The following is a 20,442-nucleotide window of genomic DNA, read 5'->3' as shown; positions in this document are numbered from 1 at the left end:
TATGTAATGAAGGTATGAAAAAGGTCTGGAGAGCTTCTGGGTTGGTGAACACATAGAGATGTGGTGAGACTGGCACCTGGAGAAGCACGGAAACTCCTTTTCAAATCTAGATGCATTTCTTACATCTAGCTGTTCCTGAATTATATCCTTTAATAATAAACCTGTGATCTAGTAAGAAGCATGTTTCTCTGAGTTCTGTAAGCTATATTAATATACTAACTGAACCCAAGGAGAGAGTGATGGCCATCATAGGGAAAATGAGTCAAAATGGCAGTCTCGTCACTAATAAGTACCTCACAGAAGTAAAGTAGAAAGGAACTGGGCAAAATGCACTTTCCCAAATGATCCCTTTGTCAGAGGAGCTCCAAAAAGACTTCAAGTGGACAAGAATGGATGAAAAATCCAAGAGGGAAGCCAAGTTAATGACACCTATCACCTTCTCAGAGACCTGAGTTGTGCTCCTAACGGGTACATCCAAATATCCCTCTCTGACCCAGAACATGCTCCTCCTGAGCAGGTGTGCTCCCTGGTGATCGCAGGTACAGAGGCCCTGGATGAAGTCCATGGACCCAGCTGCCCCAGGGAGGTGGGACAGAATGCAGCTGCCAAAATGCTCCTACAGAATGCTCCTCATGGGGAGGGTGGAGGACAGGTTAAGTGTAGTTTTAACTGCAGCAAGATCATCTCAAATGTGTACTGATCACAGGATAACTTTCACAGGGTGAAAACCATTATGCTGCTCTCACTGCCCCAAGGTGACAATGGAGACCATGCTCACAGTTGTGAAATTAGGGAGCCTCAGGATTCCGATCAAGAGTAATAAAAATCAATTCAGTATAGTAACACTATCATGGAAAAGCTATCTATTCTAGGTAGGTTCTAAAAAGGTGGGGACCATGTTTGCCATTTTTTTTTCAAAATATTCCCATCCTCATCACTCATAAGAAAGGACATTGTAAGAAGTAACTGTTTGCTAAAGACTTAGTGCAGGGAGGAACCCGTCCTCACCCACAGTGGCCAGGTTCCTGCAGGTCTCCAGCATCACGTCTCTGTAGAGCTTCCTCTGAGCAGGGTCCAACAGTTCCCACTCCTCCAGGGTGAAGTTCACAGCCACGTCTTCAAAGACCACTGAGTCCTGAAACAGCCACATGTTCTGTGTCAGCAAGGCTCCTCCTTCACCCCCGAGTGTGGAAGGATGGGGAGGCCAACAGGCGGGAACTGGACTCAGTTCCTAGAACTCCTGAGCTCACACTCTTGCAGGAAATGATCACATGCTAGCAAATCTAATGCAGGTTCCTCAGTGATGGTGAGTGCTGGACACTGAAGCAAAATGTAACAGCAATAACTGATAAACACACACATAAGAAAAAAGAACTGTTTTTAATGCAACAGCAGATCATGAGGCTGGACAAGTACTGAAAATGAAATCATCATTCAGATGACTTGGAAATGGATATGTGGCCTGCTTGTAAGTTATTTCCTTGATTCTCCAAGAATGGGAGCACACTGTCAGGAGGTTGTAGAGACAGATTTTCCAGGACCGCTGCATCTGAACAACTTTCACTTTGACTGAAACAGCATATAAAAGCCTGGTCTGGTCCCCTCATATCTGACAGAAACATACACACAACCCTCTGTCAAGATGAAGGGGACACCAAGGGCACACACACAGGTCAGGGTCCAGGGCCGGAGACACCTGTGGAGTTAATGATGGGTTAAGAGGAGGCCTGGCTCCTGAGGGATTGGTCAAGCCAGCAGGGTCTCTCAGATAAATAACCAAGTGCAGAAGATGCCCCACAAAGAAGAGCTGCAGAAGATCTGATGGCAACAGAGTCGAAGGTAACTTGAACAGAGAGAAAAAAAACCCCACCTAATTGTTATCTTTAGGACAATATAGGCTGACACCACACCCCTGAAATACAAAGCAAATGATTATTTTTATAAATTAGAATTTTAATCAAAGATATATTCTGGAAATCTAAATGATAAAATTCTTACTATATCAGCTACAAAGACAAGGCTACCTCACCTTGGGCTGCAACTGGGGTTTGCTAATCAAACTCCTGAAAATGTGGAACATTAGGGAGTTTGCTAGCGGTCCTGGGGTTAGGACTCCGTGCTTTCACTGCCTGATTGCTCAGTTGGCTCCCTAGTCAGGAAACTAAGATCCCGCAAGCTGTGAGGTGTGGCCAAAGGGGAAAAAAAGGGGAGGGGGGGACATTAGTCATCAAGGAAATGCAAATGAAAACCACAGATACTTCTTCATACCCACTAGGAGAGCTGTAAGACAGACAAGCAAGTGTTGGCGAGGATGTGAGGAACTCGGAACCCTCAACCACTGCTGGAGAGAAGGTAAAATAGTGAAGCCACTTTGGAAAACAGTCCAGCAAATCCTGAAGATTATTAATACAGCACCATATAACAGCTATTCCACTCTAGCTATCTATCTACCCAAGAGAGGTGAAAGTAAAACACCAACACAAAAACGAATACACACAGACACAGACACACACACACACGAGTTGTGACAGCCAAAACATGGGAACAACTCAGAAGGCCATCAACTGACTTGGATAAACAAATTCAGTCTAATCTCACAATGGAATATTACTGGCAACAAGAGGAAGGAAGTATTGATCCGTAGCAAAAAATAATCAATGAACTTTAAAAACATTATCAGAACTCACAAATGCCCACTGGCAGTATCATATCATTACAGACTGCAAACTCACAAAAACAAATCTCAATGTATTTTGATCACGCAAAACAAGCAGATGAAATGTAAATGTTTAAACAGATCTTTTAAAAATATAATCAACTTTTAAAAGCTGAGAGGGTGGGGAGCAGGGACATGTTGGTGTGTGTCTGCAGGAGTACAAGCCTTGGAACCTGGACAGTTGGGCGTGAATCTGAAAGAACCTGTGAGTGGCAGCAAGGTCCCGTGTACCTCTGTGTTGCATGGATATGTGGGTCTGGGGGTGAGCAAGCGCCTGCATGTATGTGACTGAGAACATCAGTGTCTGAGAACATCTGTGGCAGTATTGTGGGCCACTGGGCATGTTTGCGTAGGCACCAGGTGGCACACACCTGACTGTGATTTGCAGGGTTCACGTGTCCGCTCAGTTCTTATCTGCGTGCACCTGTGCTCAGTTGTGTTCGATTCTTTGCAACTCCATGGACTATAGCCCGCCAGACTCCCCTGCCCATGGAATTCTCCAGGCAAGAATACTGGAGTGGGTTGCCATTCCCTTCTCCAAGGAATCTTCCTGACCCAGGGATCAAACCCAATTCTCCTGCATTGCAAACAGATTCTTTACCACCTGAGCCACCAGGTTCTTACCTACTGAGCACTTAAGCCTAAGGAGCTGGACATATAGCAGTGGACAAGACAGGCCAAGCACCCTGCCTTCTTGGAGCTTGCCTTCCGGCAGGAAGACATATCATAAACAACATTATAAATGTTATTTGGCTATGCTGGATAGTTCAGCCGCTCAGTCATGTCCGACTCTTTGTGACCCCATGAATTGCAGCACGCCAGGCCTCCCTGTCCATCACCAACTCCCGGAGTTCACTCAGACTCACATCCATCGAGTCCGTGCTGCCATCCAGCCATCTCATCCTCTGTCGTCCCCTTCTCCCCCTGCTTCCAATCCCTCCCAGCATCAAAGTCTTTGCCAATGAGTCAACTCTTCGCATGAGATGGCCAAAGTACTGGAGTTTCAGCTTTAGCATCATTCCTTCCAAAGAAATTCCAGAGATGATCTCCTTCAGAATGGACTGGTTGGATCTCCTTGCAGTCCAAGGGTCTCTCAAGAGTCTTCTCCAACACCACAGTTCAAAAGCATCAACTCTTCGGTGCTCAGCCTTCTTCACAGTCCAACTCTCACATCCATACATGACCACAGGAAAAACTATAGCCTTGACTAGACAGACCGTAGTCGGCAAAGTAATGTCTCTGCTTTTGACTATTCTATCTGGGTTAGTCATTGCTTTTCTTCCAAGGAGTAAGTATCTTTTAATTTCATGGCTGCAGTCACCATCTGCAGTGATTTTGGAGCCCCCAAAAAATGAAGTCTGACACTGTTTCCCCATCTATTTTCCATGAAGTGATGGGACCAGATGCCATGATCTTCGTTTTCTGAATGTTGAACTTTAAGCCAACTTTTTCACTCTCCTCTTTCATTTTCATTCAGAAGCTTTTTAGTTCCTCTTCACTTTCTGCCATAAGGGTGGTGTCATCTGCATATCTGAGGTTATTGATATTTCTCCCGGCAATCTTGATTCCAGCTTGTGTTTCTTCCAGCCCAGCGTTTCTCATGATGTATTCTGCATATAAATTAAATAAGCAGGGTGACAATATACAGCCTTGACGTACTCCTTTTCCTATTTGGAACCAGTCTGTTGTTCCATGTCCAGTTCTAACTGTTGGTTCCTGACCTGCATACAGATTTCTCAAGAGGCAGGTCCAGTGGTCTGGTATTCCCATCTGTCTCAGAATTTTCCACAGTTTATTGTGATCCACACAGTCAAAGGCTTTGGCATAGTCAATAAGGCAGAAATAGATGTTTTTCTGGAACTCTCCTGCTTTTTCCATGATCCAGTGTATGTCGGCAATTTGATCTCTGGTTCCTCTGCCTTTTCTAAAACCAGCTTGAACATCAGGAAGTTCTTGGTTCACGTATTGCTGAAGCCTGGCTTGGAGAATTTTGAACATTACTTTACTAGCATGTGAGATGAGTGCAATTGTGCAGTAGTTTGAGCATTCTTTGGCATTGCCTTTCTTTGGGATTGGAATGAAAACTGACCTTTTCCAGTCCTTTGGCCACTGCTGAGTTTTCCAAATTTGCTGGCATATTGAGTGCAGCACTTTCACAGCATCATCTTTCAGGATATGAAATACCTCAACTGGAATTCCATCGCCTTCTTCAGTGATCAATGCAAAGAAATAGAGGGAAACAACAGAATGGGAAAGACTAGAGATCTCTTCAAGAAAATTAGAGATACCAAGGGAACATTTCATGCAAAGATGGGTCGATAAAGGACAGAAATGGTATGGACCTAACAGAAGCAGAAGATATTAAGAAGAGGTGGCAAGAATACACAGAAGAACTGTACAAAAAAGATCTTCATGACCCAGATAATCACGATGGTGTGATCACTCATCTAGAGCCAGACATCCTGGAATGTGAAGTCAAGTGGGCCTTAGAAAGCATCACTACGAACAAAGCTAGTGGAGGTGATGGAATTCCAGTTGAGCTATTTCAAATCCTGAAAGATGCTGGGTAAGTGGGATAGAAAAGGAGAGCAGGGTGAGAGACAGGGAGCTGGGGGCAGGGTGCAGGTTAAGAAGTGCATTGGTATGTGTGTCCAAGTGTTCATCTGAGAGTGGTGTCTGAGTGTGTGTCCTGGGAGCAGAAGGCTGTCATCTGGACCTCAGCCCAAGTGTCCCCCCAACATCTATCTGCCCTACTTGGCTCCTCCATCCCAGGGAGCCCTCCCCACTGCCCCATGAGCTCCCCAAATGAGTGAGAGTCCCAGCATGAGCCATCCAGCCCATTCTCTCAATGCCACCCAGCCCAGACACCCTTGCCTTCCCCACATCTGTTTCATTTGGCCCCCTCCTTACTCCACCCAGCACTGCATCAGGGCTACCAGTGGCAGTGTAATGGGTAGAAGGTTAGAGACTGTCAAAAGGGCACTGGGGTAATAACCTAAAACAACAGGGCTAGACTCAGGCCACAGGAAAAAAACATTTTTTTTTTATTAAAAGTAAAAACTGATTGTTACTAATAATAGTTTTCTTTCTCAATTATGTCTGTAAAAATGTTTTAGTGGATAAATTCCAAAACATTTAATGACAATAGTAGAAAGAAATGGAGAGGTGAGCCATATCCACAGAAGAGACCATGATGTCACCTTCTCCCAAACATTTAAGAATTTATGAAAGTACCATTCCAGTGCACAACAAGGTTTCTTTTAGGGTTGGTTTGTTCTGCTTTGTTTGACTTAAAAACCATTTCTAAAAACTGAAATAAAAGACGAATTTCTAAAAACAACCAAGATTTCCTATGGAGTAAGGTGATGGGGTGTTTCCTAATGTACATTGAAATGTTTTAAACTACAGTGATTACGACAGGATGGCGTTAACAGAGGGATGGACAGATACACCTATGGGAAAAATCACAATGCACAGAAGGATCTATGCCAGGGCACGTGCTGCTGGGAGCAGGCTACTGACACATGGGGCCGCAGCCACTGGCTATCTCCAGGGGAGTAAGAAATCTTTTCTCTTATAACTACATGTACAATAACCAATTCACTGTGGACTTAACTGTGAAAGAAGAAAGTAGGAAACTCTATGAGACACTACAGGGAAACACTTGAGTGTAGGATGAGTTTTCTTATATATGGAAAAAAGAGTAAGCTACAAAGGAAGGGATGGATAAATTCAATCCAAGTCTATTAAATTTAAGAATTACCCAGAATTGGGGTGGGGGTGGGAGGGAGGTTCAAGAGGGAGGGAATATATGTATATTCATGGCTGATTCACTTTCTTGTAAGGCAGAAAGCAACACAACATTGTAAAGCAATTGTTCTCCAATTAACAATGAATTTTATTTATTTTTTTATATTTATTTTTATTTATTTATTTGGCTGTGTTGGGTCTTAGCTGGGGCATGTGGGGTCTAGTTCCCTGACCAGGGATAGAACCTGGCTTGCCTGCATTGGGAGCTCAGAGTCTTAGCCACTGGACTACCAGGGAAGTCCCAACAATGAATTTTAAAAAGTAAAAAATAGAGAGAAACGATAACTCACAATCTAGGAAAACATATTTGCCATTCCTAGAAATGAAAAAAAGATGAATGTCCACATTATGTAAATAAAACATAAGAAATCAGTAGACATACAAATGAGTTCAAGGTGAGGAAACTATTTCATAGAAGATGAATTACCCATTGAAAGACATGCTCACCACCAATGGTTATCAGTAAAAACCAATTTACAATCACAAGCAGACCCCATTTCACACAAATGGACACAAAAGATGAACAAAATTAAGCTGGATTCTCCAAGTGCTAGAAATGGCATGGAATAAACACTCAACTCCAGTCACCCCTCTACACTTCCTAGTATTTCTAACTTATCCATAATCTACAATCCCACAATTTTTCTCCTAGATATAAAATATTTATACCTTGCACTTAGAGTTGGGAGACAAAAAGGAGAATAACAGAACTGCTGACAAATCAAAAATAAATGTGAGGGACTTCCCTGGTGGTGTAGTGGCTAAGACTCCATGCTCCCAATGTAGGGGACCTGGGTTTGATTCCTGGTCAGGGAACTAGGTCCCACGTACTGCAACTAGGAGTTCATATGCTGCAACTGAAGACCCCATGAGCTGCCAAATAAATTTTTTTTTAAATGGGAGACAACCCAAGCCCCACGAGGACTGGATGGAGGAGTTAACTGGGGGAGCCCTTCCTCTAAAATGACCACGTTTGAAACAGATGGACTGAGAACCACAGAGAAGCCTTCTGTATGCTGCTACTGGTGTGGAACTGGTCACCTTCACTTACTACAAATGCAGCAGAAGCAAAACCAAATAAAACACTGCTGGTGATGAGGGACACCTGCAAAGCTGCAAAGAATAAAAAAAGATCAGGACAATCGTCATCCAGGGGGCTGATTGCTGGGAGGTGCTATCAACCAACCAATGAATAAAAACCTACACCTCAAAGACAACCAACAGACACCAACACCAAAATCACACAGGGAATTATCTGGCAAGGATTTTAAAGCTATAGAAAATACTTCAATGAGTAATTACAAACACACTTGAAACAAACAAAAAATTGAAAGTCTCAGCAAAGAAATAAAAGCTACAAAGAAGAACCAAATGGAAAACTTAGAACTGAAATACAGTAACTGAACTAAAAAACTGGATGGTTTAAAATACAGCATGAATATGATAGAGAAAAGAATCAATCAACTTGAAGGTAGGACATCAGAATTTAACCAATCTGATTTAAGGGATTAAATCTGACAGAGTGCCCGAATAACTATGGATAACACTGTACAGGAGGCAGTGATCAAAACCATCCCCAAGAAAAAGAAAAGCAAAGAGGCAGCATGGTTGTCTTAGGAGGCCTTACAAATAGCTGAGAAAAGAGAAGCGAAAGGCAAAGAAGAAAAAGAAAAGATATACCCATCTGAATGCAGAGTACCAAAGAATAGCAAGGAGAAAGTCTTCCTAAGTGAACAATGCAAAGAAACAGAGGAAAACAACAGAATGGGAAAGACTAGAGATCTCTTCAAGAAAAACAGAGATACCAAAGAACATTTCATACAAAGATGGGCACCATTAAGGACAGAAATGGTACAGACCTAACAGAAGCAGAAGACATTAAGAAGAGGAGCCAAGAATACACAGAATAACTATATAAAAAAGATCTTAATGACCCGGATAATCACAATGGTGTGATTACTCACCTAGAGCCAGACATCCTGGAATGCAAAGTCAAGTGGGCCTTAGAAAGCATCACTACAAACAAGGCTAGTGGAGGTGATGGAATTCCAGGTGAGCTATTTCAAATCCTAAAAGATGATGCTGTTAAAGTGCTGAATTCAATATGCCAGCAAATTCGGAAAACTCAACAGGGGCCACAGGACTGGAGGTCAGTTTTCATTCCAATCCCAAAGGAGGGAATGCCAAAGAATATTCAAACTACTGCACAGTTATACCATTTCACAAGCTAGCAAGGTCATGCTCAAAATCCTTTAAGCTAGGCTGGCTTCAATAGTATGTGAACCAAGAACCTCCAGATATACAAGCTGGATTTAGAAAAAAGGCAGAGGAACCAGAGATCAAATTGCCAATATCCACTGGATCATAGAAAAAGCAAGAGAGTTCCCAAAACACATCTACTTCTGTTTCACTGACTACACCAAAGCCTTTGATTGTGTGGATCACAACAAACTGGAAAATTCTTAAAGAGATGGGAATACCAGACCACCTTACCTGCCTCCTGAGAAACCTGTATGCAGGTCAAGAAGCAACAGAACCAGACATGGAACAACAGACTGGTTCAAAATTGGGAAAGAAGTATGTCAAAAGCCGTATATTGTCACCCTTTTATTTAACTTACATACAGAGTACATCACACCAAGTGCCGGGCTGCATGAAGCACAAACTGGAATCAAGATTGCTGGGAGAAATATCAATAACTTCAGATATGCAGATGATACCACCCTTATGGCAGGAAGTGAAGAGGAACTAAAGAGCCCCTTGATGAAGAGGAAAGTGAAAAAGCTGACTTAAAACTTAACATTCAAAAAACTAAGATCATGGCATCTGGTCCCATCACTTCATGGCAAATAGATGAGAAAACAATGGAAACAGTGACAGACTTTATTTTCTTGGGCTCCAAAATCACTGCAGATGGTGACTGCCACCACGAAATTAAAAGACCCTTGCTCCTTGGAAGAAAAGCTACAACAAGCCTATACAGTATATTAAAAAGCAGAGACATTACTTTGCCAACAAAAGTCCTTCTAGTCAAAGCTAAGGTTTTCCCAGTAGTCATGTACAGATGTGAGTTGGACCATAAAGGAGGTTGAGCACCAAAGAACAGATGGTTTTGAACTGTGGCGTTGGAGAAGGCTTTTGAGAGTCCCCTTGGGCTGCAAGGAGATCAAACCAGTCAATCCTAAAGGAAATCAAATCTGAATATTCATTGGAAGGACTGATGATAAAGCTGAAACTCCAATACTTTGGCCACCTGATGCAAAGAGTTGACTCACTGGAAAAGACCCTGATGCTGGGAAAGATTGAAGGCAGGAGGAGAAGGGGATGACAGAGGATGAGATGGTTGGATGGCATCACCTACTCAATAGTCATGAGTTTGAGCCAACTCCAGGAGATGGTGAAGGACAGGGAACCCTGGTGTGTTGCAGTCCATGGGGTCATAGAGTCGGACGTGACTGAGCGACTGAACAACAACAATCTGAACAACAGAGAGAAAATAGACAAAAAATAAATAAAGAGACCCATGGGACAAACACAAAACTTTAGTATCACTGGAGTCCCAGAATGAAAGAAAAAGAGGATACAATAGGAAATTAACAATAGATTTAAAGGACTTGCCTTGGTGGTCCAGAGGTTAAGAATCCACTTGCCAATGAAGGGGACATGGGTTTGATCCCTGGTCTGGGAAGATCCCACAAGCCGAGGGGCAACTACACCCGTGAGCCACAACTGAGCCTGCACTCTAGAGCCTGGGAACCACAAGAGAAGCCTCTGCTCACTGCAACTAGAGAAAGCCCAAACGCAGCAATGAAGACCCAGCACAGCTCCAAAATAAGTAAATAATTCTTTAGAAAACTGTACACACACATAAGCAAGTGTATCTGAAAAAATAAAACCCTACACCTTCACGTAATGGAAGAAAAATATCTTACATGCTTGTACACTGAGCCACAGGGCAGAAGACTCTCATCAAGGAAATAAAAGGGAAGAGCAGCCAAGTGTGAGCCGCTCAGATCAGCAGCCTGATGCACATGCCCATGGTGCACAGGAGACGCCAAGTCAGAAGGTCAAAGCTGTGTGAACTGGGGGCTAAGGGGTGCCCCCAGGGGAGGGGGAGGGACTGAGCTTCCCCATAGTGGTAAAAAAAAGGCCCCTCCTCGGAGCTTCAATATTCACCAGGAGGAAATGCTCAAGTTCATCCACCCTCTCAGCAGCAGTTGAACCTAAGGAGACTTCATCATGTCACTCACACTTCACACTCACTCAGGGTGCACACCTCACAATCCACCATCTCCCTGGATGAGGCTCAAAGCAAAGGTCAGGAAACAGCCAGCCTTAGGGGACACATACCCCCAGCACTTCTGCAGGTAGATCCCCTCCCCCACCCTCCTGCCATTAACAGCTCCTTCTGTGGTGGTTCTATGGTCCGAGGCCACCCATGTGGGGAAGGGCACCAGCAAGACCCCAGGGCACCTTCCTTCCCCTCGTTCCCAGGCTCAGCTTGTCCCCAACCCCAGGGGATGCATTGGCTTTGGGTCATTTACAGGAGACATGATGCCCCATCTCTGTGTGTGAATGAGGATCTGCAAAACTGCTGCTTCCTCCTATGTTCCTGGATAATGCAGGGGAGGGAAATTTTAGGGGAAGTTTCTGGTTCGAGAAACTGGTTACTGCTCATCCCTTTGAGAAGACAGGCATCAGAAAAAAATAAGTGAGCAAGTCTCCATAGCACAGGTCACTGTTCCCAGAATTTCTGTGTCTGCTAACTGACTAATAACAGGAAGTGGACCAGCACCAGACACCCTTCATGGAAGAGTTGCTAAGATTCCTAATAATCTTTTTCATTCACATCTCCACCCACTTCACATTGCATTTCCAGCTATTCTAATGGAAGACAGAACATTTCCTTCTCCCCAGAGGCATCTCTGGTTAAGTCCCAAAGACCCAGGAGAACCCAAGCCTTCAGGAAAGAGCAGAGACCTGAGATGTTACCACCCTCACTGAGGAGAAGCCAGCCAAGAAGAATTCAGTATTTTACACCTGATGAAACCGGAAGCTGGAGGAAGGGAAGTTATCCGTGTTGAGCTGGACCAGAGGAGGCTGCTCCCCCATGTCAGGGGACAACGCTGAACCCTCTGTGCGCTCTGTGCTCCTGGAAACACGTATGGAAGGTGAAAGGACCCCTCACACTCTGATGTTCTGGAAAATGGGAAGCTGCAAGAAACTGCCCAACTTGATTCAGAAAAGACTCACACAGAGACCCTTTGTTTATTCAGGGCAAGGCGAGATACCGCACCCCAACCCCAAAGCCCCATTTCCGCCTCTTTGTGATTAGGGGACCTGCTTGCCCCAGTGACCACGCAGAACAAGTGCTTGTTGGCCAAACTTTGGTTCAGCCCCTCGACTTCCCCCTGAACTTTGGCCTGCTCATCCCAGCCAGCACACAGATCCCTAACGACAGGCTGGCCTCAGGGATCTACCATCCAAGCACCACACCTGGCCCTTCCTGGTTCTGGTCACTCCTCTCTGTAAAAGGAAAACTCTCCTTGCCCAGCTCTTGAGACACTTGCAGATCTTAGGGTCACATGCCCTCCCTCCTGCAGAGGGCCCCCTGTGTCTGGTGGAACAGACCCTTCTCCCTCTGGAATAACTCATTTGAATAAAAGTCTCTTGTTAAAAGGTTTGGGTTGTTTCAGTGCCACAGTCTTGACCAAGTGTTCTCAACAGCCCATGTGAAAATTAAGAAAGTGAAAACTACCTAAAAAGAATCACGGGTGGAGCCAGAAGGAAGAACCTCACCCAGTACCACTTGACATCAATTAGAGGAAGAAATGTGGACTGCAGATTTGAAGAGAAAAATGAAAAACAAGAAAGAATCATCAATTACAGCACCCAACAGAAGAACGTGTACATACACTGCATCTTCTCAAGAAACTGGCTACCCCAACAATTAGCCAATGAGAAAAATTGAATTTTCCATTTTCTCCATGGATTTTATTACACCAATACAACCCCTCCCAATTCCCTCCTTTCTCCCCCATACATAAGTTTGTTGGACTTGTCTATAGCTTTTGCTATACTTCGTCTGTCCCTAATTGCAATTTTTTGTTGTTTCCCAATAAATCCATTTTTCCTAGTAAGTAACTGTTATTTTAAAAATCAACATCCATTTTTTTACCCAAACTTTACTCCAAGCTTCTCTTCCCAAATGCCCCTGACTCTGGGTCACTTTCCCCTACAACTCCCAAACTGAGGATCACTGAGCGGCAGAACAAGCTCCCCCTGACCTGGGCCGAGGATGCCCTGACCACAGGACCTCTGATTCTGTCAATGAGCCTTCCCTACACAGAAAAGTACTTTTCCGTGTGGTTGGCGGCTGGCACATCCCTGAGATCCGAGCCTCGGGGCTCTGGCAACAGCATTTGCAATAGTCTCTCTGACCAACTGTGTACTTGAGTTCATCTGTCAGGTCCCAGGAAGGACCCCAGAACCCGACCACCCGCTCCGGACGTTGCCTCGTCCTCAGCCAGACATCCAACAGGCCAAGGACCCGGTCGGAACTCACGAGAGCCCACATCGCGGTCGGGGGCCGGAGACTCGAATTGGGAGCCGGGAGCCCCGCGAAGACCGGATAGGAGGCCGGCACGCGAAACGAGGTGACGGTGGAGACTACCGTCCGGCCAGTTCGAACCAGCCCCAGCCAGTTTCAGCGCCAGCTCCATGCACTCACCATTTCAGCCCCTCCCCCCGCATTCAGGTGGCTCTCTCCGTGGCCCTGCAACCCAATGGCTCAGGCAGGTCAGAGCGACAGCAAGGGGACACCAAGTGTCCCGCGAGGTAGGTGCGATGGGACGCCCTGGCAGCAGAGAGCGACGTCATCACGTCGGCGAACGTGCCCACCCCCGTCCCTGATTGGATGTGCCCCTGGGAACACCCCCTCCCGGGCCTTGATTGACAACTGGTTAAGGACTAGCTTGTGAGGGACAGGCCGGATGGAGGCCACGTGGCCAAGCCGGGCGGAATTACGGGTAGTCGGCTTCAGCCCTTTACTGCCTGGCTTATTATGTTCCAGGAGACTTGGCTGCGCCGGTGAACTCCAAGCCGAATCTACCCTTGGCCAGACGGACACAGCATCACTTCACAGGTTGCAGTCCCCTTTTCCCGATTTCCCTGGTGGCTCAGCTGGTAAAGCGTCTGTCTACAATGCGGGAGACCTGGGTTCAATCCCTGGGTCGGGAAGATCCCCTGGAGAAGGAAATGGCAATCCACATGGACAGAGGAGCCTGGTAGGCTACAGTCCGTGGGGTCGCAAAGAGTCGGACACGACTGAGCGACTTCATTTCACTTTCACTTTCCCGAACATAAAAGTGCCGTTCAGTTCCTTTCAATGCTCCCTGTTCAGGGCTACCCCCAAAGTCCGGGAGCCAGGACAGGACGAGACAGGTGTGAAAGGAAAAATAAAATGGAGTCAGTATTACTAAGGGAGTGCTATAAACTGGAGCCAGGAGGCCACTGAAGAACTGGGGTTTAGGCAGGAATCAGCCCAGATGGAATCTTAACTTTTCACTACTTACTGCCTTAATGCAGGCATCCAGAACATTTGCCCAGTGGTTCAGAAAGTCAAGATACTGAAATGGACCCTTCCCCTAAATAACTCATGACAGCCTCTCTCTCAAGGACCAATATTTGGTTCCCTGTGTCAGGTAAGGTAAAGTCGCTCAGTTGTGTCCGACTCTTTGCTACCCCATGGGCTGTAGCCTACCAGGTTCCTCTGTCCATGGGATTTTCCAGGCAATAGTACTGGAGTGGATTGCCATTTCCTTCTCCAGGGGATCTTCCCGACCCAGGGATCGAACCCCGGTCTCCCACGTTGTAGACAGACACTTAACCATCTCATTCCAGGCAACTTTAACAGCCCTGTGGCTTTTCCTTTAATAAGCCTGATATTCAGTTTTACGCTGTTGATGAAAAATTAACAGTGAATCGAATAGAGAAGATAAGAGAATTTTATTTAAGCCAACCTAAGGATTATAACCCAGGAGATAGTTTCTTATAAAACTCTGAGGACTGTTCCACTTACTAGAAGTCTAAAGCAGTCATATATCTTTTTTTTTTTTTTTTGGTTGCTCTCTGCTGCTTGTGGGATCTTAGGTTCCCCAAACCAGGGATGAACCTGAGTGCCCTGCATTAAAAGATGGATTATTAACCACTGGACTTCCAAGGAAGGCCTACTGCTACTACTGCTGCTAAGTCACTTCAGTTGTGCCGACTCTGTGCGACCCCATAGACGGCAGCCCACCAGGCTCCCCCGTCCCTGGGATTGTCCAGGCAACAACACTAAGTCATACACATTTCTGAGACAAAGGAACATACATCAAAATGACACAATGACATTTCTCATAAAGTTCACCAAAAATACACAGTCTAAATCTGCAGGAGATCAGCATGACCCCTGACAGGATTAGGAAAGGAATATTATCTTGGAGTTACACTGCTGGTGGGAGAAGGAGGAATACTTTTTAAAAATCTTTCTTGTGGAGCAGACACCCCTCCCTTTGAGACGGTCTGCTGGTTAATGGAGCTGCACAAATCAACACTAGGAAGAGCCCAATATGCTTACATTTTCTTGTCACGCCTCAAAAACATAAATAGTATTCCATCAACTCAAATGCATGTCCCCCCAAACTGCTATTCTTAAGACCCCAAATAAAACTTTTTTCTTTGCAGACTCCATACTGATTGCTGTTCTACACGAGACAGGAGGGCATTGGGACCTCCTGAGGCAGAAATCAACTTGTGGGGAAAGTCACTGTGGATCAGTTCCCAGAGTACAAGATACTCTGTGATGCTCCCTGCAGGTATGCAGAGGCCAGCCCCACATTGACATTTTACCTTTGGCACCAGGAAGTCCGTGGTCCCACACATTTGGGCTTGACCAAGTTCTCTATGTCCCATTTCTTACCCCCCCTTAGGACACTCTTCCCCACAGGTTCCTTCCTGAAAATTGGGTCGCCCCCATGTCTGAGCAACACTGAGGTTCAGAACAAGCCCCTAGTCAGCTTCTTCAGAGAACAGGAGCCCTATCCAGTCCAGCCATGTGGGAAAACATTCTCCAGATGTCTTTGCAAAACCATGAGAAAAAATAATAGGAAACAGCAACAAAAAATAACCAGAGTACATGGGCTGATTGGCTGGGGTCAGAGTGACCTGCTTGAGCAGATGGAGAGAGAGGAGTGCAGACTTAGCAATGCCCGGTCAGCGCAAGTCAGAAAGCTGCTTGCACACGCACTGATTGTTTCTCTGATGTTCCTGCGGGGATCTTTGCTCCCAGCCATATGGTGCCCTTTGTACAGAAAATAACATCGAAGTTCAAAAGAAAAACATTAACTGGGGACATGACTGGGAACATGGGAAACTTATGTTATCTTAAAAAACAGATACTTCCTGCATACCAAGAAGCTCAATAAAATAATAAAAGTGATGCGGCATTGAATGTCGGGGCTCTTGATCCTCGAGGTCTTGAGTTCCCCGTTCCCATCTTTCCTTCTGTCTGTGTTTTCTTATGCCCTGCGGGCACCCGTCTCTCGGTCTATGTTGCTGAGCTGGACTCAGCAGAGCCACGCTGGTCTCAGCACAGCCACGCTGGTCTCGGAATCCGTGCGCCTCACTCGCCCAACTTCCCTCCTGGTCCCCCTCCTCTCATTGAAGACGAAAGTCCTTTGCGGTGTGGTTGGAGCCTCTGCCCTATTGCAACAGTGTTTCTTTATCATACAGTCTCCTCCACTAGTCCGGACTTATCTGTGAGGTTCAGGAAGGATCACCCCCGCCCCGCCTCCCTTTGAGCCTAACGGCCCGTTGGGAGCCGTCCTATCCTCCCTCCGACGCCCACGGGACCACAGGCTGTGTCCGGACGCCCTGGACCCCGCGCAATAACAGGACAAAGCGCCATGTCCCCACCTCACGGTCGAGATGGGGAACTCTGGTCGGGACCCCGGGATAAGACGCCGGGTCCCCGCCGCCCCCCACCCCGAGGGGGGAAATGGGTCGGGACCCAGAACAGGACGTCGGGTCCCTTCCTTGCGGGACCCCGGGACAAGACGCTGGGTTCCCACCCCGCAACCGAGGGAGAACTTGTGTCGGGACGCGCAACAGGACGTCAGGACCCCACCTTGAAGCCGAGAGGGAGACTCGGGTCGAGACTCCGGGACAGGACTCTGGGTTCCCACCCCGCGGCCCAGGAGGGAACTCGGGCTGGAACCCCGTGGGTGGGACGCGGGGAGACCCTGGCCAGCCGTCATTTTCGGTAAGTTCCGGTCCGTCCAAACCAGAACTTTTCTCTCTTAGGGCCCTGAGCCATGCACTCACCATCGTCTCCTCGTTTCGGGTTCTCCAAAGCGTACCCTGCGACCTCGGTTAATGAGAGCGACTGGGACAGGACACCAGATAACGCCGGGACTAGTTCACACCAGTGCAGCGGAGGCTGAGAGAAACTTCCCGGGGCTGGACGCGCACCCGTAGCGTGCCCTGATTGGACGGCTTTCCAGGGCCCGCGCTCTGATTGGACGTTAATTCTTCCCCGCCTTGATGGACAGTTCTCCTGGTCCCATCCTATCCTGATTCTGGTTGTCTGGACTCCGCCCAGCCGCTGCTAATTGGACAGTTTAACCAGACCCCTCCCTTGCCCCGAGTGACAGGCCGCAGAGACAGGCTTGGCTGATCTGCCCAACTGGGACTTGGGCTGCTTGTACAGCAGTTATTTTCTGCTTGTGTCCGCTCCGTGGTTCCCCTGTGTCCTTCTCCTGCATCTGGAAGTCCAGACTCAGGTTCCCTGCAGATTGCTCCGTTCACGGAATGTGGACGAGAAAATACGGGTCATAGCGCTTTGATGATGGAAATAAACGAATAAACACATTTATTTAAGCCAAACTCAAAACTATAGCGCTTAAGACAGCCTCTCAGATAACTCAGAGGAACTGCTCAGGAGAAGCACGGTTTTTAGCAGTCTCCTCTCTTGTCAGAACATAGTACATCAAACAAGTCAGGGAAACATTCTTCCAAGATTTCAAAAAGCAAACAGTCTTATCATTGAAGGAGGACCAGCACTGATGCCCCAGGAAGGGAGGCAGCTAATAATCTTCATTGAAAAAAAAAAAAAGTATTGTTGTATTTTTATTTTTGTGCTAGGTCTTCCTTGGAGTTTGCGGGTTTTCTCTAGTTGCCGCGAGTGGAGTCTACTCTCAAGTTGCAGTTCGAGGGCTTCTCATTGCAGTGGCATCTCTTGTTTAGCGTGGATTCTAGGGCACTCCGGCTTAATAATTGTGGCCCCTGGGCTTAGTTGCCCCTGGGCATGCGGGATCTGAACCTGTGTCCTCTGCATTACAAGGCAGATTCTTAACCACTGGACCACCAGGGAAGCCCCTAATCTTTATTTTTAAAACACATTTTACTTTTGGTCAGTGGGTGCTTTAATAATTTAAAGCAGATGGACAATGCATGTTCAATAGGCCACAAACAGATTGTTTTAGCATAAAATTCGACTTAAATCGGGCTTCCCTGGTGGCTCAGATGGTAAAGAATCCACCTTCAAAGCCAGAGATCAGAGTTCGATCCCTGGATTGGGAAGATCCCTGGAGCAGGGAAAGGCTACCCAATCCAGAATTCCAGAGGCAGGAGCCTGGTGGACTATAGTCCATGGGGTCACAGGGAGTTGGACAGGACTGAGCGATTAACACTTTCACTTTCAACTTGAATCAGGTATGCATCAGAATGACTTCCCCAGACCTCAATAGGTGAAAATCTGTTTCATCAATTTGGTGACCTTCAGTGTCAGGACACGGCGTGGACTAAGGTCACCACTGCTGAGTTCAGCTTAGCAACACAGGGCGAGAGACGGGTGCCACAGAACATAAGAAAACACAAAGACAGAATAGAAAGAAAGATGGGACTGGGGAACTCAAGACCTCGAGGATCAAGAGCCCCGACATTCAATGCCGCATCACTTTTATCGAGCTTCTTGGTTTGCAGAAAGTATGTTTGTTAAAGGTAATATGTTTCCCATGTTCCCAGTCATGTCCCCAGTTAATGTTTTTCTTTTGAACTTCGATGTTATTTTCTGTACAAAGGGCACCATATGGCTGGGAGCAAAGATCCCCGCAGGAACATCAGAGAAACAATCAGTGCGTGTGCAAGCAGCTTTATGACTTGCGCTGACTCGGCATTGCTGTCTGCACTCCTCTCTCTCCATCAGCTCAAGCAGGTCACTCTGACCCCAGCCAATCAGCCCATGTACTCTGGTTATTTTTTGTTGCTGTTTCCTATTATTTTTTCTCATGGTTTTGCAAAGACATCTGGAGAATGTTTCCCACATTTCCCCCTTTTTGTTTTTGTAACAGTAGGTAGGCTGACTGGGCCACTTCTTTCTTCATTCATTTTCTGAGGGCTTTTCTTGTGCATCTGAAGACTAAACACAAGATTATTTAAAAGCAGCAAAAAGATGAGTGCCTATAAGCCCGCCACCTATGCCTTTTATCCAGTCCGAAGGATTCAGTGCTTTTAGTCCATCAGTTATACCTTGTAAGGTTTTGGTTTGGGGTTACAGCTTAAAGATGCATGTTGCATGCCAATAATTTTGGCTTTTAATTGCTGTATGTCCAATGTAAGGTTATCAACCTTGTGTCACTGAGATATCACAATCCTCAGGTATGTGTGTTACACTGCAGGGAAATTCATATCAGCTTTTAGTCAGTCTGCGAATTTTGAAATGTGAACAGCTGCATTTCCTTTTTAAGATTGTATAGAAATGGACGTACAGCTATGCCATGTACAAAAAGCCACTGACTTTCACTCTTAAGAGGGTAACCGTTACAGAATGTGAATTGTATATTCATTTAAAAACAAATGATAAGACCAGTATAGCCTTGGTAATCCTACCTCCTGGTCACCACTAAAATATATTCTGTCTGGGAATTCCCTGGTAGTATAATGATTAGGGGACTTCCCAGGTGGCACTAGTGGTAAAGAACCCACCTGCCAATGCAGGAGACATGAGAGACGTAGGTTTGATCCCTGGGTCAGGGAGATCCTCTGGAGGAGGGCATGGCAACCCACTCCAGTATTCTTGCCTGGAGAATCCCATGGTCAGAGCAACCTGGTGGGCTACAGTCCATGTGGTTGTAAAGAGTCAGACATGACTGAGCGACTTTCTCTTTCACTTACACATGGAGAAAAGTACATTCAAGTTCTTTTCCCGTTTTTTTTTTTTTTTTTTAACTGAATCACTGGCATTTTGTTATACAAAGTTGTTTCAGGTATTCTGGATAATAAAACCTTGTCACATATATAATTCAAAAATGGGTATCTCATTCTGCAGGGTGTCTTTTCACTCTCTTGATAGTGTCCTTTGATGCACAAAACATTTTGATTTTCATGGAATCCAATTTATCTATTTTGTCTTCTGTTGCTAATGCCTTCAGTCCCAGGCATCAGGACATGACGTGCCTGCCCCCAAACAGTGCTCTCTTCTTGCCTCTGCTGCTCTTGCCCCCACTTCACTCTCCTCTAGAAACACTGGCATCTCCCTGTCCCTCAAGTATCCAAGGCCCACTCCCGCCTTAGGAGCTGCATTAGTCTGCTTGGGCCGCCCAAAAAAGCACTGGAGACAGCAGGGCTGAAATCAGCAATAATTTATTTTCTCATGGTTTGGGAGGCTGGACCTACCCGATGAAGTTGTTAGCAGGGCTGGATCTTCTGGAGGCTCTGAGGAGGAACCTGTTCCAGGCATGTCTCCAGGTCTCTGGAGACTGCCAACAATCCTTTGCATGCCTTGGCTTGTAGAGAGATCACACCGGGGACTTCCCTGGTGGTGCAGTGTATAAGAATCCACCTGCCAATGCAGGGGACATGGGTTCGATCCTTGG

The 20,442-nt window shown here is 46.2% G+C and overlaps 1 protein-coding gene across 2 annotated transcripts in view; it reads right to left on the bottom strand.

The window, feature by feature from the left end:
* ZNF77 (zinc finger protein 77) overlaps positions 1-20,442 on the bottom strand; it is a 23,044-nt gene extending 2,602 nt beyond the window's left edge. Inside the window, exons 1-2 of one of the 2 annotated variants that reach the window (XM_040241896.1) lie at positions 16,892-20,442; positions 1,009-1,135 (exon numbers count right to left, since the gene is read on the bottom strand). In XM_040241896.1, coding sequence (XP_040097830.1) covers positions 1,009-1,135; positions 16,892-16,894 — 130 coding nt within the window. In that variant the 5' untranslated portion in view covers positions 16,895-20,442. Of the gene's footprint in view, positions 1-1,008; positions 1,136-13,256; positions 13,395-16,891 lie in introns of those variants that run through there. The other variant, XM_040241897.1, reaches the window with a different exon arrangement.

The sequence above is a fragment of the Oryx dammah genome, unplaced genomic scaffold (assembly GCF_014754425.2).
Source record: "Oryx dammah isolate SB20612 unplaced genomic scaffold, SCBI_Odam_1.1 HiC_scaffold_5, whole genome shotgun sequence".
In the NCBI taxonomy this organism is placed as follows: Eukaryota; Metazoa; Chordata; class Mammalia; order Artiodactyla; family Bovidae; genus Oryx; species Oryx dammah.
This window is presented reverse-complemented; position numbering and strand designations above follow the sequence as displayed.